Consider the following 18,105-nt stretch of genomic DNA (forward strand, 5'->3'; position numbering starts at 1 on the left):
TTTTTTGCTTTAAAACAATGTCGATTCAACTAATAGTCAAGTTGCCATTTTGACTATAAGAGTAGTGTCGAATAATTGTTTACTAAATAATCTATGCTTAGGTGTGAAATTTTTTCTAGAAATAAAAAATGCCATTATGCCAACCAGTGGCCACTAAAAAGTGTATGAAAATAGTAACTTTGAATTTTTAGCTGGAAAAACTTTGCATTTAAGAAATATAACAAAAAAAAGTAAATTTGTTAAGATAGTCTAAAGAAACGTATGTAAAGTAATTTTTGATTTTCTAAAAACAACCTCAATATAAACTGCAATAAAATAAAAGCAATTTTTGTTTAGCTGTATATTTTTTTAAATGTGTCAATTATCACAAAAACACATTGTGCAGAATTTAAGACAATTTGAAGAAAGTTTCACTAAAGCTTTTTTTGATTTTCTGTAGTTTTGAATGAATAATTTGAATTGTTTGAAAAGATTAAGTTCTGTTAAACTTTCTTTTAATCCCTTTAAGTTATAGGCTAATTTGTTTAAACTAGTTAGAAGCTCAACTGGGTGCTGACCAACAAAAGTTAGGGAAAATGTTTGTAAAAAAACAGCTAACTTTTTTGTACAAACACTGTTTAAATCAGGGGTCGGCAAAGTTTTATTTTGACTTATTTTGTAAAATTTTGTTTAAAATAAATGTTTTAAAAAAAATAGTGTTATCTTTGAAAGATAATCTATTGTCTGTATTTTTAAAGGTATGTCTTTTAAGCACATAAAAATTTTCCTTTTAAGACCTGCCGATCCTTGGTTTAAATAATAAAGTAAAAATATAAAGTAATCCATATAATAACTAATTTTAATTACAATAAACATCAATTCATTAAATTATCAGTTTGCAAACATTTATTAATGAGATAAAACTACAGTATTTTAAAAGATTAAATGAAAGTTGTGCAATATTACTTTAAAAAATTACTTATAATTTTTTTAAATGAATTAAATAATATAATCATAAAACAGATTAATCATCAAAATAAAATATAGACAACTAAGATTCATAGTAAAAGTATAAGTACTAGCTTAAACTTGTTTACTCATAATTTTAGTTTATATATGTATACATTTATAGAAAATATACACCGATTTTATACTCTTTATTTTATATTCTTTAAAGTGATTATTTTCAAAACTCTGTAGAACAATCTTATTAGTATAGCATATTGAAACAATTTTACTTTAATAAATCAAGAACTTTGCAAATTGTTTTTACTGTTATCTTTTTACGATCTTGTTTTGTTAGGATCTCTATTAAAAACATATAAAAAAAAATTGAACATTTATTTATGTGAATTTTATTAAGCTATTGTTATTAGGGTTTGATGAATAAACATTCCCGAAAAAAAAAAAAAAAAACTCTAATAGTTAACTAATTAACTTGTGTCTAAGTAAATAAGAACAGTATATGTAAATATTTTTTGACTATGATCTTCTACGTTACTTGTTTTATACATGTTTATCGTGCATTTGTTATATTCATTATGTTTGTAATTTAGATAAAGGTATAAATTAGAAAACTATAGAGAATTTTTTATTTACAGTTTGCCTGCTTTTGTTTTTACTTCTTTTAAAGTAAATGTAAGTTTATAAAGTGATTAAAAAAACTGACTAAAATATGATTAATAGTCTTTTATAGTTAGGTAGTATTTATTTTTTGTTTCAAAATGTATGTATACTTTAATGTTTATAATAAAATGAAACAACTTTTTTTTTAATATGTAACGAATTATTTTTATTAATGATCAAAACATTTACATAGTTTTTGTTATCACTGTAAAAAAATAATAATTTACCTAATAAATTAAACTAGTTTTTATAATTATAGGTATAATTGTTTTATGATTGTATATAGTTTTAATTGATAAAAAGCAGATAAGATGACTCTATCAAGTAGAGATAGCTCATTTTCAACACCAACAAAAAGCTACAATCGTCCCAGAAGGTTTTTTGTTTATAATACAAACAAACTTAACTACTACTTTTATTAAAAAAATAACTTTGATACTTAAACATTCATTTTTGAAATTTACACCATAATTTGATGTTAATATCAACAATGCTATATGTATTATTTGAGAGAAAAAAAAACTAGTGCTTTGTATTTGGTAGTTATTTTTATAGTTCTTTTATAAATTTAATATAGACCCAAAAATGTGTACTTTCAAAAACCTGGAAGAAATTTCTAAAAACTAGTAGCAACCCTGTGTTATTTTAAAACATAACCAGTGGTCCATTGGATCCTAATTAAAAAAAAAAAGGATTTGGCTGGACCCTAAATTAAAAAAAAAAGATCAGGGGAGGAGGCTTATTTTAATTAAAATTTTACAGATTTTGAAAACTCAAAATAATTTTTGAGATATAGCTGGTCAAAGTTGGAGACTACAACAGGTTCCTTATGCGAGGCACAAACTGAACAGAAAATAACTAGAAATCACTAAAAAACCTATCTTTTCCAACCTTTTTTGAGATAACTACCTCCTATGCCCATAACATGAAAGCTCGTATGTTGTTGCTAGAATCCTCTACAGCACCCTGTTTCATTCACATGCTTCAACTGATAATTAAAGGTTCAATTTTTTCAGAAAGTGAAATAAGTGTGTTAATAGCCAAGGCTTGTCAAACTATTGGCCACTTTAACCATTCTTCTACAGTGTGCGAGAAACTAAAAAAAAAATCCAGGTCACTTTACGTTCATCAGTGTAAATGCAAAAAGCCTTTTTACTTGTGCAAGATGTTGAAACAAGGTGGAACTTACTAATAATTTTTGAGATATAGCTGGTCAAAGTTGGAGACTACAACAGGTTCCTTATGCGAGGCACAAACTGAACAGAAAATAACTAGAAATCACTAAAAAACCTATCTTTTCCAACCTTTTTTGAGATAACTACCTCCTATGCCCATAACATGAAAGCTCGTATGTTGTTGCTAGAATCCTCTACAGCACCCTGTTTCATTCACATGCTTCAACTGATAATTAAAGGTTCAATTTTTTCAGAAAGTGAAATAAGTGTGTTAATAGCCAAGGCTTGTCAAACTATTGGCCACTTTAACCATTCTTCTACAGTGTGCGAGAAACTAAAAAAAAAATCCAGGTCACTTTACGTTCATCAGTGTAAATGCAAAAAGCCTTTTTACTTGTGCAAGATGTTGAAACAAGGTGGAACTTAACCTACCTAATGCTGAAAAGATTAGAAAAACCTAAAACATATGTCCAGAACTATGTGGCTAACAACAAATTTAGTCCCAAAAATTTTTTTACAGCTGATATAATGGAAACTTGTTAGCCTCCTTTATGAACTGCTTGAATCTTTTTACATAGTAACACAGCAGTGTAGTAAAAACAACGCATTGCTGTCAAGTGTAATCCCGCATGCAGCAGTACTAGAAAAGGTTTTTGGTCATAAAGCTAATTGTTCACCACGTCTAGATCAAAGTAGCTCAACAACTTTTGCAACCTTTGCAGAAAATATAGAAGAGGTTTTAAAGAAGGTTTTATACTATTAATAATCTCACATGAATAAACCTTCATGATAACGACTTGTTTTAACTCACAACAGCTATTGATCCATGGTATTGACTTGAATTTTCCCTGCTAATCTCAAACAAAAGGTTGTAAAACTACTGAAATCAGAAGTAAAAAAGTCATAGTTGTTGTGAGACTGGTCAGAGTGGTCAAGTTCCTCTAGTACCGCCTAATAACCTAAATCTCAACTACTTAAAGTTGATGTTTGCAAAAATTTTTTTTTGTTCTATTCTACATTTAAATTGGAAACAAGTGCAAACACTCACGAAAGCGAGCAAAAATATTCAGTTGATCAAGAGATTGAGACATATTTTTTTTGGCTTAAGAAAATTTATCTCCTGAAGAAGTTAAAGAAGCTGAAGTCTTATTTTGGTGAAACTCAAACAAGAAAAACGTACACACATCTTGTTCCAGGTTTGCAAGAAGGTATCTTTCAGAACTACCATCTTTGTTTATACTGAAAGGTTTATTCAAAAGCTGGTAACTTGTACTATTTAAAGCAGAACTGATGGCTTCAAAAAACCGGCAAAATTTTTTTTATTTCGTCATCTCAACTTAAAAAACAAGATTAGATTTCTTTGTAGCTTAATGCTGATATGAGTAAATGTTATTTAATAAATTAGTTACTTTTGTATATGTAAACAGTTGCTATGGAAGATATTCTTCATCTTATAGTTTGAGCTTTTGTAAATAAAAGTATAATGTAAAGCTTATTGTTGAAAAAATAAATATAGTTTGTTATTTTTTAAAGCATTTTAACATTTAAATCATTTTTCTTTTGTGTCAAACAAGGTACAAAATTAAAGTTTAGTTGTATAAGTAGCAGCTTAAAATTTAACATTAAAACTGAGATTTCGTATTGTTAGATTTTTTTTAAACGTTTTTTTCCTAGTGTTCAAAAAAAATATTTAGACAATAAGATTGTTTTTTAACATAATATTTGTATTAAACATTTTTTACTAATTAATGGTATTTTAATAACTAAATTTTAAGTTTGTTCTCTATTAAAACAACATAAAACTTAAAACATTTAGAATCCTAATTTAAAAATAAGGTTCACATCTGGTTCTGGCCAAACTTAAAATAGAAAAAAGATTCGGATCAGACTGGATCTTTAATTAAAATAAATATCCGGATCCTAAATATAGGATCTGGTAGATCACTAAACATAAGTGCTATTTTTTAAAGCCACATAGGAAAAATGTTAGTTAGATAACAAATACATTAAATGTTTAATTACAGTAACCTGTCAACTAGGTACACTCTTCTTAGGTACGCCCTACTGGTATGGTATTCACTTTCTAGCTGAAAAACACTGTGTTCAAAATGCAATTTTGTTTTAATTTGAAAAAAAAACCTTAAGTTACTTAAACAAAACTATTATACATTTAAACAAATTATATTGTATAGAATTTTGATAAATAAAAACTAAAGAAACCAGAAAATAAGTTATGAACTTAGAAATTGTATATCACATCAAATATTAATAAAAAACAAGTTAAAGTTTTTTTTACGAAATTAACAACCAGTGGAATTCAATTTTGCATAGACATGATTAAAACATAGGAATAGAAAATACTTAAAAAGAAAGAAAATAATGAACAGTGCAATTAACATTTAGCATGAGTGATCTGAGATTGTGGTAACCATGATAAATACATAAAAATAAAATAAGTAAAAAGGAATCTTATAAAATCAATTAAACTTTTAAACACTCTTTCCTAAATCCGTTACTGTCAATATCAACTGTAGAAACCACAGTCTACTATGAGCACCACACCATTTTATTCTTTACTGTTGTTTTTCTACTAAGACAACCAGTTAGAATGCAAAGAGTTCAAAATAATAAGTAAGCATGAGTACAATTTATAACCGTAAACTATGTTTTTTGAATAAATATAAATATTTTTTTCTCTTTTTTCATAAAGCTTTATTTTTTTTAATTATTAGTTATTTATATATACAATTTAAATTTTAAAGGTACAAGGAAAAAAAAAAGATTAAAAAACTTTGGGCTGAATCTAAATATAAATATACAAACATATAAAACATGTTTGTATTAGGCTTGTTGTAGGTAATTAAAGACCAAAGTATCCTAGGTATGCACTTATAAACTGTTTTCAAAGTGCGTACCTAGTTAGCAGGTTACTGTATTTGGTTTGAACAATTTATTTGTTGCTATTTCTGTTTGATACAAAAACTTTTTGATAAATTTGATATTTACTTTAGCTAACTACTTGATTGAAGTTTAGTCATAAAAGTTCATTACCAACAATTTTTTTAAATTAATTTAGATGTTTTTTTTTCACTTTTAAATATTCAATTGGCGTTTTTTATATTTTTTAAATAGCATATATTAAAACCAGTGTGCAGATTATTATTTTTAGATAGGTTTTCAATTAAAAATTAATTCAGGTCAAGCACAACAACTGGAAAATCATACAGTAAACCTGGTTTGTACAGAACACAGTCTTTACAGAAAGCCTTGGAAAAGTCAAGATCAATAAAAGTAAGTCTTACATTTTTGTTTAAGAGTTGATAAATAATTGTGTTTATAAGAAAAAAAATTTTAAATGTCATCTTCTCTTTATATTATTATTTTTTTTTTGTTTAAGCTCAGGTCATATCAGGCTAGTTTTTGATCACTACGCATGTTTTTGCCTCAAAGAGTGGTATCCCTGAAATATGGTTACTATAAAATGTATAGTAAATATATAGAATAATGGAAGATTAAAAATAATATAACTAATCCTATGGAAAAGATTTATTTAAATAAGTTTAAAAAAACTTAAAATGGTATTGTTTAAGTTATCTGATGTAAAATACATTTGTACTACTAGTATTTAAAAAATGAACCTAATCTCTGTATTATAATTTTTTTCTATATAAATATTGATGTTATCATTTATTTGTTGTAAATTTTTACTGCAAAATTTGTTTATATATAAATTAAGTTTTTTAATATTCTTTTATCATAAATCTATTAGTTCCAATTCTCTCGAATTTAAATCTTAACGTTTTTACTTTTCCTCTTACTTCTTGATTTCTTTCAACAGCATTCAAGTGGTCCTTGAAGTTTTTTTAACATTCACTTACATCTAATGGTTTGTTGTTTGTTTGGTTAATTAAGTTTGTTGGTTAAGAAAAGCGTTTTAAGATATACTCAGAGTTTTATTATAAGAATTATAAAAGAAAATGGTTTGTTATTTTTTTAGAAATTTAAACAAAAAATATAGATGTAGGTTCATATTTTAATGTAACACTTGATAATTTAAAGCTGAAACTAAGTAAATTGTTAAAAAAAAAATTATTTTTTTAAAAGATAATTTAATTAATTGTTGAATTAATTAAATAATTTAATTTGTTTTTGTATTATCTTTATTTGTTTACATAATCTTCTTCTTAAATAATAATGGAAACCTTTGTTTTTAATAAGGTTATTTTAAATAAAAGTAAAGTACTTCTAGAACAGCATTAAAAAAAATTAAAGCATTTCTAAGAATTTTCGTAACTATCATTTAAATAAACTAATAAATAATATATTTGTAAGAGATAAAAAGGTTTATACTGAAATATTGAAAGTGAGTAACAAGTTTTTCCTAGTATTTAAATTATTTTTGAGTTTAACTACAATAAGCGGTAAGACATGGTATCTTTTTAGTCATGGAAACAATTAAAATAACTTAGTTATAATTTTTATACTTTAGAGTCAAAATAAGTAATAATGAATATATAAATTTCATAAGAATATAGTTTCTTAAACGGTATTGACAAAAACAAATTTCGTAACACCATCAGTTTGTTAGTTATGAGAAAAATAGCCAAAATTAGTATATTACAGGTAAGATTCTACCGCAATGGAGACAAATTTCATCAAGGAATAGTTTTGGCAGTTTCGTCTGGCAGATTCAGAACTTTTGACTCTTTACTGATGGACCTAACAAAAAAACTATCTGATAATTCTGGCAACTTGCCTAAAGGTGTTCGATTTGTATTTAGCTCGGATGGCAAGAACAAAATTACCAGCTTGGACCATTTACAAGAAGGTAAGACTAAAAACATTTTAAACAAATTTAACCGCATGGTTTATAGTTAAATTCTTGTAAACTGTATAAGCTGTTTATCTTTAGATTGTAGCTTTGGTAGATAAAGTATTAAGTATGAGTCACTACGTTTTAATTTTTTACATGTTTAAGGGTATAAGTTAGTTGTTCTATATGGATTTTTTTTGATAGGCTGTTATAAAAAGAAAATCACCAGTAGTTCTTTATAAATCTTTTTAAAAAGTAAAAACTTAACAAAACTTAGTAATATTTAAGGTACTATTTTTATTTTATAATAAGATTTTTTAAATTCAAAGTTTTATTAAAAAAGAAAAAAAGTAAATAATAGTTTTTCAATATTGTGAATCTTGTCAATTTTTACAATATTTTACTAATATGCTTTAACACTGTTTTATTTATTTTGTTTTTAGTAATTGTTTTTGAGTTATTAAGTATACTCACAGCTCTTTAGATACGTTTTTACTTTTAAATCAGTTGTGTTAGCTAAACGTGTTTGTCACTTAATGTTTACATCTTACACATTTTGAATTCTTAACTAATGTGTAATTTAGTTTATCGAGTAGTTTGACCTAAATTAAATTTTTGTTCCTATTTTTTTTGCAAACTATTGAATACTTTTATGTGTAAGTTAAAATTTAAAGTACATTTTGAGAAATTAGAGGTAGTGAGTTGAGTACTTTGTTGTAAATACTTAACTAATAATGACGTATTAGTTTGATAATTTGACTTAAATTATTGTTATAGTGTTCATAAATGCAATAAGAAGCTTTAATCTTATGTTTCATATTAAAAAGCCGTGATCATTTTTCATAATACTACATGCTTCCTAATTGGTTGTACAGGAGCAAGTTATGTGTGCTCGTCTTTTGATTCATACAAAAGAGTTGATTATGGCAACAAAGTAACGCCAGAATGGTGCACTAACGTTCGCGCTGCCAGTTCTACTTCTATGAACATCAACATTGGAAAAAATCAAGTTTGTAAAACTATATTGTGTAAAAGTCAAAACTTAGACATTTATTCAATTTCTTAAACTTTTTGGAATAATTTTATATACTTTAAGTTTTATGTTTAAATAAAGTAAAAGAAAAGCGTAATATATACTTTTTATTTTATTTGTTTTTGGTTGTCATAACTCTAAAATGTTAAATAATTTAATACTTAAATAATTTAACATTTTAGTTTAGCCACCAATCTTATGTTGAAAAATTTTGTAAATTATTGTCTGTTGTTTTTTTAAGAGTTTAAAAATTAAAGTACTATTTATTAAAAAAGTGTTTATAACTAACCAAGTAAATTATATGCTACTTAGTTAAAAACAGTATGTTATTTTATATAAAAATGTTACTTCTTTAGAAAATTTATGTCAAAAACCATAAAAATTATTTAAACTAATTTTATTGTTTTTATATCGAAGGCTTTTTAAGAATTAAAAGTTTTTTAACTTGATAAGATAAAACAAATAGTGTATTTAAATAATTTACCTGTTTTTACAACTAAACTTTGTTTGAATCTTATTGTTTTAAGTGTTGTAATAAATATTTATAAGACAATAAACTGTTTAAATAAATCATGTAAGGTATTTTTACACTTTTAAATACCAAAGTTCTTAAAACGATGTCAATTAAACATTTTTGAATTTAAATAAAAATAACTTTTACATATTATTTACTCAAAGCTTATCGAGTATAAGGTTTTGACTAATAGCTTGTTACAAAGTACTTGATAACTAAAGCTTTTTTTACGTCTACAAATTTTTTATTAAACCATGTGTTAAATGCAGCTGAAATTAATAGTTTAATCTAATTAAGCGTAGCTGAAGTCACAAATTTGTTACATTATCTTTTTATCTTCACATGTTTGCAAACTCAAATTTAAAAGATTTTTATATAATTTGACAATTTTCAATATAATTTGAAATTTCTCAAAATAAACATTGAGCATGGTTATGACGTCATAGGCATATAGGACGTTTCAGATGAATGAACACGAAATGCGAAGTTGCACATCACACGAGCAGCTACACAGGAGTTTGTCGAGACTTTCACAACAAGGAAATTGCGCTCCTAACAACCAACAGCGTCTTTCTCAGAACTTTGACAGGGACATTATTCGACCTAGACTTGTTACGGTAATCAGAAATGGTATAAAACCAAGAAAGTCCGTTAGTGATTGGAGTGTTTAAAACAGTTAAAAACCTATAATTTTAGACTCATGCTACTTTTTATAGATAAACTAAGTTTGTTTTACTATTTCTATTCACTTTTTTAATTCGAATTCATAACGCTTTTAATCAAGTTATAGTCGTATAAGCTAGTACTATCGTAGTTTTATTAGTTCAGTTCTTTTTTCAATAAATACTTTTTATAATAAAGTTTTAATATTTTTAAATGAAAATTATGTTATGCTGCTGTTAGTTGAAATACGTTCTTAGATATTTTTAAAGTTTTAATATAAATGAAATATTCAATATTTTCGAATTTTTCATAACACTTGTTTAATTTCTAACGCTTATTTAAACGACACAACTGTTTACATGTCAGTATCCAAAACAAAAGTTTTTTAAAGTTCACTTCGAAGTATGAAATTCAAAGCAGTGTAAATATTTGAATTTGAACCTTAAACTTAACAAACGTTGCCTTGTTCGTGACTGTAAGAATTCCAAAGTAAAATTTTTATTTAAAGCTGCCACATGCAAATTCTTCTCAAGTATAAAGAAGCTTTATATGTGACGTCACAATTATTCTAGCTTTCATAAAACTTAAGAGTTTTCATTGTTATATTAATGTGTTTTTTACCAGATAATAAATACTTTAATGAAAATATTTTTTTAGATTTAACTATATTGCTTAAAAGATTTTAAGAGTTTAAATAAATCTGTTTTAAAACAATTAGTGTAGTTTGTAAAGTAAATAAATTTCAAAATAATGTTTAACTAACGCTCCTAACAAGTTTAAACTTTAGTTATTGAAATTTTTATAGCACAAGTTTTTTTCCAAAGAAGTATTTATAGTTTAGTTTTTTTTTTGTTTATAAAGATTTTTATTTAAGGTTCGTATTTTATTGAATAAGAAAACATGTCACTCATTAGAACAAGTGTTTAATGATATCACGCAAGAAATCAAATTAGATAGTGGTGCTGTTAGAAAGGTTTTTATGTTATCTGGAAAACAGGTAAACATATTTTAAAATTTTATTTGTTAAAACTGTAAAATGTTTATGATTGTTTTGGACAACAAATTAATAGATAAAAGATTTTGATTTTAACACTTTTATAAAACTTGGTAATGGACATTAAGTTGTCTTTATTTCGATTTTTAGATACTTTTATAAGGTTAGATTTTTTAAGTTAAAAAAATTATGAATGTGCTTTCAAAGTATTGAATAAATGTTTTTTATTTGTAACATTATCTTTTTGAAACTAGGTATTGTCTTTGCAAGATTTTTTCGGTGAAGATGAAACTTTTATAGCATATGGCAGTCATGAAAAAACTTCTCAAGATGATTTTATTGTCGTTCCTCAAGGTTTAGTTTAACATCTTTAGTTTTAAATTTACCTTAACTAAAAAGTATTCTTAATTATCAGTAATGTTTAAAATTAAATTTTGTTGGTTTTTTTATTTAAATAAAAAGTTTCTTTTTGATTAGTTTACAAACAATTGTTAGCATTAAAGTTACTTTTCTCTTTACTTATTTGTAAAATGCATGTTCTAGATTAGCAAAAAAAAATTTAATGCTTTAATACAACTTTTTAAAATTTATGCTGAAAACAATATTTCTATTCTTAACCTTTTAGTTTATGCTTTATATGTTAGTAATATAAAGAGATTGACTATTAAATTAGTGCTTTTTAGGTAATTATTTTTATGCAATTAAAAAAAATTAGTTTTCGTATAAAAGTATCAAGTTTAAGTTTAGTTTATGACTAATGCTGCATGATCGTCTTTGGTTATTAATAAGGAGAATTAAAAGTTAATAATTTTTTTAACTACTTCCTTATAAAGTTCTCAACTTTTTATATATTAAAACCCTTTTAGTTATTTGAAAAACAAAAAGCTTGTAAAAACTTATTAACTTATTAAGTTTTTAACACTTTACAATAAAAAGTTAATTAAAATTTGATTGTAAACTTTTTACAAAGACAATTTTTTTTTCTGCTGTGTTTAGAGGAAAGCTGTTAATTCAGCTAAAATATAGTATAATTGATTTTTTTAATTAAAACTTTAGAATATATACAGGGTTGGCAAATAACTAATTTTCAACAAAAATTGTAAATAACCTGGAAATACCTAGAGTTTTAAACAATTTTTACATGTAAATTAATGAATTTTAGAATAGATACAAAAAATTTATCACATACAATAATTTTTTATGTATTCTTAAGAGTTTTATTCAATATAAAGCACTTTTAAAGTAGCATTACAGTATATTTTTAATCTTTTTATACTATTTAAGACATTTTTTACCTTAAATTTAATTTTGTTCAAAAAATAGACAAAAAAACTAGAAAAAAAAAACTTTTGCAACCCTGTATATAAAAAGTTCAAAAAAATTAAAACTTTATTTAGGTTATTTTACAAATTTGAGTTTTTAAAATGTTTATTGTAAATTGTGTATTTTATGTTATATATTATTATTCACTGATCATAAGCAGACTAATAAGTAGCTGTTCTTTTACTAGTTATTTAAAGTACTTCTTTTTTTATCTAAGTTTTCAAAGTAAGAGGACGATATCACTACCTTTTAGAAAACCTATTTAAATAACTTGATAAATGTAAAAATCAAATAACATGTTAATGAAAAAATATTAATTTGTAAAAAACAGTTATTGTTATACTGCCAGTAATTAGCACAAATTGATAATTTGAATGATTCCAAACATTTTGGTTTTTTCTTTTTAAACCTTTAATTTATAATAAGAAACTTTCAGAAGTGCAAAGAATACGTCCTTATTCCAACACGCCATCGAGCAGTGACAAAAGACGGGTGAAACTGCAACGAAAATATTCAAATTCAAGTCAGACAAGCTCCAAAGTTTTCACGGGTAGCAACGGAACTCCACGTAGGAACCCGAGACCCATAAGTATGCCATCCCACTCCGCTCTGTATAAACAGCAGCTCCAACAAAACAAACACAACCAGGTTGTTGCAGTTAACTAGTTTAGTCTTTTACACTTTGTCTTGGATCTTCAATTATTTTTTAACTCTTTAAGAAATTCACATGTTTGTTATTATCATATGAAAGATTAAATATTACACCGTAAGTTACCATATCAAAGTTATTTTTTAAATGCTTAGTTGAACATACTTTGTACTGCAAAAAACGTTTTCGTAGCCAAAATGCCGCATTAAAAATAAGCTTTGTGAAAAAGTTTACAAAATAAAATTAAATGAGCCAATTTTTATTTTATTTTTTTCTAAATTAGACAGTTTTATTTTTAGTCCATCTATAAAATAACTTCAATCATATGTAAATTCATTATAGTATTGTATTAAACTGAAATTTGTAAATGTTTAGAATTTATTTTGACATAGTACATATTATAGTAATTACTAAGTACTCATTCTATCATAACTGCTCAGTAAAATTAAACGATAATTAATGAAAAAATCTTAAATTTTTATACAAATAATTTTTTTAAATTTAAATAAGGATTAAATAAGTAAATTTTTTTTTTTTTTACATTAATTCAAAAGATTGTTAACCAAAAATTTTAACTTAGTAAATAATGTATTATTAACTTTGAATAGCGAATGATGAGTTCATCGCAATCAGCCCGCAATTCGCCGATGACAACAGTCAACCAGGACGTCGCTTCCATGGTAACCTCCCGCATCAACAGCTTGCAGGGCGACAGCAAGTGGCCACAAGCTGTCAATTCGGCGTATGACGTTGGAGAAGTGATTGGCGATGGCACGTATGCTGAAGTGAGAAAGTGTTTCGATCGCAATAATGGAAATAAGTTTGCACTGAAAATTGTGGACAGATCGAAATATGTAGGCAAGGTTTGTGTGTGAGGTTGTAATGAACTAAGTTTGATGATTTTTAATCTACATGTGGTAGACTAAAATTTCAATTAGTATAAAAATAGTGTTTTAGTACTGAAATTGTTTAATAAATGTATTTAAAACTGATGTTTGTATTTGTGATAGTTATAACATATCAATAAAGAAATTATTTGAAAGGAAAATTTAGCCATAAACGAAGTAAACTTGCTGAGATCAATTCGCCACAAAAATATTATAAGATTGATCAGAGACTTGACCACTCCTCATGACATTTACATGGTCCTTGAATATGCCAATGTAAGTTATGTTTTAAAAATTAATAATAAAATTTAATAATTAAAATCATTTTATGTGTTATATTGTTTATCATTTGACATTCAAAGCTCTTAAATGTAATTTTGTTCCATAAATTGATATCACAAATATACTTTTTTTTTGTTTATGAAAGCTAGCAAGTATACTATTAATTTTTTTTTTACCTAATGCAAGAAAGTATTTTTTGCATCTAATATTTTACAAATAAGTTTTGTAACTGCCAGGGTGGAGATTTATTCGAGGTGATATCATCAGCAGGATATTTGTCAGAAATTGACTCGTCATTGTACTTGTTCGATATTATGTCGGCCCTGCATTACCTTCACTCCCAGTCAATCGTTCATCGTGATGTCAAGCCAGAAAACTTGCTCGTATGTTTTTTCAATCATATTGTATTATTTGAATAGTATATCTATATATATATATATATATATATCTATTGCTTTCTTAAAAATAAAATATTTTTGTATATTACATGTAAATTCTAGCTTGTGTTAGAATATATCTTTTTGTGAACAATATGAACAATTTTACATAAAAATTAGTTATGAGTAAAGTAAGTTAGTTGCCCAATATACAATTATAAATAGTTTTATATTGTTTCCTTCTGAATAACTTTCCTGCGGTAAAATTAATTTAAATTTACATCAGATTGTTAAAACGGGATAAAAGTTTCAGGAACAGTTCACTTAAAAATACTTTACTACCATTATGTGGAAATAAGTATCAAACTGAGTAAGCTTTATATTTAGGTTTAACTACTTTTAATACCATAGGTGTCGACTAGTGTGTCAACTGGCAAGCGTTGTTTGAAATTAGCAGATTTTGGAATGGCTACCATTATCAATAATCCTTTGTACACTGTTTGCGGTACACCAACTTATGTGGCTCCTGAAATTATTATTAACAATGGGTTTGTTTTTCAAAAATAAAGAAAATATTTTTGTTCCAAAAATGTTTTAACGAATTAATGTTTTGTTAATCAGATTTTGTTTTTATACTTTTCAATTATATTTTTTGGTTATCATCAGTTTTATTTTGTGTATATTTTCTAATATAAAAAATTAAATCGGTATCAAAAAATCCTTTTAAAATAAGTTTTTTAACTTATTAAGCAAATATATTTTAGATACGGAAAAGAAGTGGATATATGGGCGGCAGGAATCATCACGTACATAATGCTGTGCGGATATCCTCCGTTTCGCTCCAACAACAACGATCAGGAGCAACTTTTCGACGAAATCCTCAAAAACAATCTCGATTATCCGACGAAGCACTGGGAAGATGTCTCGCCATCGGCCTTCCAAATAATCCATCTCATGCTGAAATCTCAACCTTCGGAGAGGCCAACCGCCAGACAATTACTAGCAAATCAGTGGCTCATACAGGTAATTTGTGTTGACCAAACTTTTTTGTTGAGTATTAAAAATAACTTGTAAACAACAAATATTTAAATTAGTCTTATTTTTGTTTTGTATTAATCTTATTTTAGTTTTGTATTGAACAATTATAGTTAATAAACTTGTGTAGACACAAGGAAACAAAATTTCGATATTTTATTTAAACAGATTTTAATTATAACAAACTTTTTCGTCAAGTAGGTATAAGTAATAAATAAAAAGAAATGTTATATATCTATAAATTAGTATCGTCTACAGATCAGGCACCAGGAACGTGAAGTGAGAAAAATGATGGCGTCATCTTCGAAAAAGCCACAAATGAATTCCCCAGCCACTTTTCCCAAAAAGAAACGAGTCAACAGTCGCGCCAGAAAACTGCAACAAAACAATAAAACCTTTAAAGATGATGCCAAGTCTTGATAGAAAAAATTATTTATTTTAGTAACGATTTGTATATACATTTTTTAAGTTTTGTAAAGCCTGGACATCCTCTATTTAGTATAACTTTCAACTGTTTCTTTAGTTAGCTTTCTAAAAAAAAATTTGTTTCTTTTTAATTTAACCAAACTATTAAAACTGCATTGAAGTAAAAAAGACTCGAGATTATTAAATTAACTTGTGACTTTAATTTGAAGCAGTAGTTTTTGTTTTATCGCCTAAAAGAAATCTGTCCCGTTTTTGAATATCTTGCCTATTTTTACATTGATGATTTTTGGCGACATTTTAAGCACACATTGAAATATGGAAGTGACACAGTGATTTTGTTTTTGAGAACTATGCTGCTTTGAACTTTTACCTTTGTGCATGTAGTTCTTATGTTTACATGTTTTAATTTATATTTTTGTCAAATTTTGTTTCTATATGTTGACTTTTGCATGTTGTATCATTTTTAACCCTTAAAATCAAGTTAAATGATTGTCTACTATTTGAAATCTTTATATCAGTTTTAATAAACTTTAATTTTCACACAGTTGAACTTTTTATGTTTACAATTTTTTATAAGTTGAAAATGAATTTATTATTACTGTCCATAACTACTAGAAAACTAAATTTGTTGTAATCTCAGCAAAGAACTTATCTGCAATAGTCTTTATAAAGTAGTTGTTTGAGAAATTAATTGTGAAATTTAGATGATGTAACAAAAATACAGCACAAGCTATTTGAAACTTCTGTAACCAGTAAGCTCTATTTATCTACTTGCATGTTCGAACACGTATTATATTTTTTAATGCCAATATAAACTAAACTACATTTAATTTCAAATATTTCAATTTCTTTTAGACTCCGTGATGACTACTTAAATACTGTAAATAAAGTTATCGCAGCTATTTAAATGGCTGCATCATCATTATTGATAGTGACATCATTGCTTGAGATGCTAGATTACTTGTTATTGTTAAAGTTTTAGTTATTTATACTTTCGAAATATATTTTTATTTTAATCAATTTATTTATTTTAAAAAAATGGTAAACTAAAATAGTAAAAAATGTTATGAAAATAATTGCCTCACCCAAGTTTATAACTTTTTTACAGTAAGTATTTGATCAAACATAAATTTTATTTCAAACTATGAAAATTCTAAGAGTTCTTTTATAAACATACTAATATAATATTTTTAATATTTTGATAAAAAAACTTGTAGTAAATATTTTTAGTTTGTAAGCTCAGTAATCTGCCGCGTAACTTCGCTTATTAAATTCATTTAGTTGACCTATTTAGTTGATCAGCTGATTAACAGGTATTCTACAAATCGTCAATTTATTTTTTTTGTTTAAATAAAACCTTTATACAAGACTTGGTGATTCTAAAGAAAAATGCATTTTTTGTTTACGACTCTGAAATTTGGAGAAGCATAGTATATTTATTCATAAACAATGAAAATTTAAGTGCCTGATTAAAATAAATACACAGTGGGCTGGCCAGTGGCAATTTACCATATTAGTGACTTAAACCAAGAGAATTATTGAGTTGTTTAGAGCTGGGCTTCCTCTTTTAAAAATTGAGTTTGGTTATATTCTGCTTTAAGTATACTAGAAGTTATGTAAGCTTAAATGTTAATAAAAGTAAATTGAAAAAAACTTCAAATTAAGGCCTACAGCAACTGCTAAAATATACCTTTAAGCTTTTATAAAAAAAATCTTTAGTTTATTGTTAATTAAAAAAATTAAAATTCTTTGAAAATTAAAAAAGACTAGTTTTTCTCTCATTTAAAAACTGCTATTCTTTCGAAAACTTTATTGGTGTATCTAGGGCAGGATTTCCCAATTTTTTTTTCAAAGGGCCCACTTTAAAGAAATTAAAAAAGCTATGGCCCCCTTTAAAAAGATTTCTCAAAAAACTACCATTAGAATCGCCTAACATCTTTTTTTTTCTCTTCATCATCAACTCCGGAATATCTTTTGTAAGTTTCAAATTATGACCTCATAGGCCCCCTGTGGCCCTTTACTGCTCATGCCCCTCTTTTCTGCTCATGGCACCTAAGGGGGCCACTTGGCTTATTTTGGGAAACCCTGATTTAGGGCAATGAAGGGTATTTTTTGGAAATAATATCTTAATTGCATATTGCTGAAATATCCTTTTTCTAAGTTTTAGCAAGTATGACGAGGATTCTATATACAAATTTACAAAAACATCTATCATTAGGCAGACAACTATTTTTTAGGTTTATACAAGCAATAATTTGATGCCTATTTTCTTTTTTTTTTTTTGAAAAAATATCGAATTTTAAAAGCAAAAAAAAAGTTTTAAATTTTT

At 25.8% G+C, this 18,105-nt stretch overlaps 1 protein-coding gene across 2 annotated transcripts; it reads left to right on the forward strand.

Moving 5' to 3' along the window:
* The first annotated feature begins 1,862 nt into the window (after positions 1 to 1,862).
* On the forward strand, positions 1,863 to 16,304 carry LOC145833720 (serine/threonine-protein kinase DCLK1-like). 2 transcript variants are annotated; one of them, XM_082940876.1, is made up of 14 exons: positions 1,863 to 1,981; positions 5,978 to 6,071; positions 7,404 to 7,608; positions 8,469 to 8,602; positions 9,587 to 9,790; positions 10,678 to 10,800; positions 11,052 to 11,151; positions 12,557 to 12,768; positions 13,378 to 13,632; positions 13,813 to 13,932; positions 14,175 to 14,356; positions 14,738 to 14,863; positions 15,080 to 15,338; positions 15,609 to 16,304. In XM_082940876.1, exons 1-14 carry the CDS (start codon positions 1,917 to 1,919, stop codon positions 15,768 to 15,770), a joined length of 2,241 nt encoding a protein of 746 aa, XP_082797002.1. In that variant the 5' UTR covers positions 1,863 to 1,916; the 3' UTR covers positions 15,771 to 16,304. The 2 variants fall into 2 exon arrangements, with proteins under 2 accessions (XP_082797002.1, XP_082797003.1); XM_082940877.1 differs by having other exon boundaries at positions 14,175 to 14,321; positions 14,727 to 14,863.
* Positions 16,305 to 18,105: the final 1,801 nt, after the last annotated feature.

The sequence above is a fragment of the Thalia democratica genome, chromosome 4 (genome assembly GCF_965202585.1).
Source record: "Thalia democratica chromosome 4, ktThaDemo2.hap1.1, whole genome shotgun sequence".
In the NCBI taxonomy this organism is placed as follows: Eukaryota; Metazoa; Chordata; class Thaliacea; order Salpida; family Salpidae; genus Thalia; species Thalia democratica.

Bases quoted from the DNA above. Each gene is read 5' to 3' on its own strand.
- LOC145833720 (XM_082940876.1), top strand. From the start codon at position 1,917: ATGACTCTATCAAGTAGAGATAGCTCATTTTCAACACCAACAAAAAGC. The intron at 7,609-8,468 runs GTAAGACTAAAA...TTGGTTGTACAG, and splicing joins CTTGGACCATTTACAAGAAG to GAGCAAGTTATGTGTGCTCG. The intron at 12,769-13,377 runs GTTGTTGCAGTT...AACTTTGAATAG, and splicing joins AACAAAACAAACACAACCAG to CGAATGATGAGTTCATCGCA.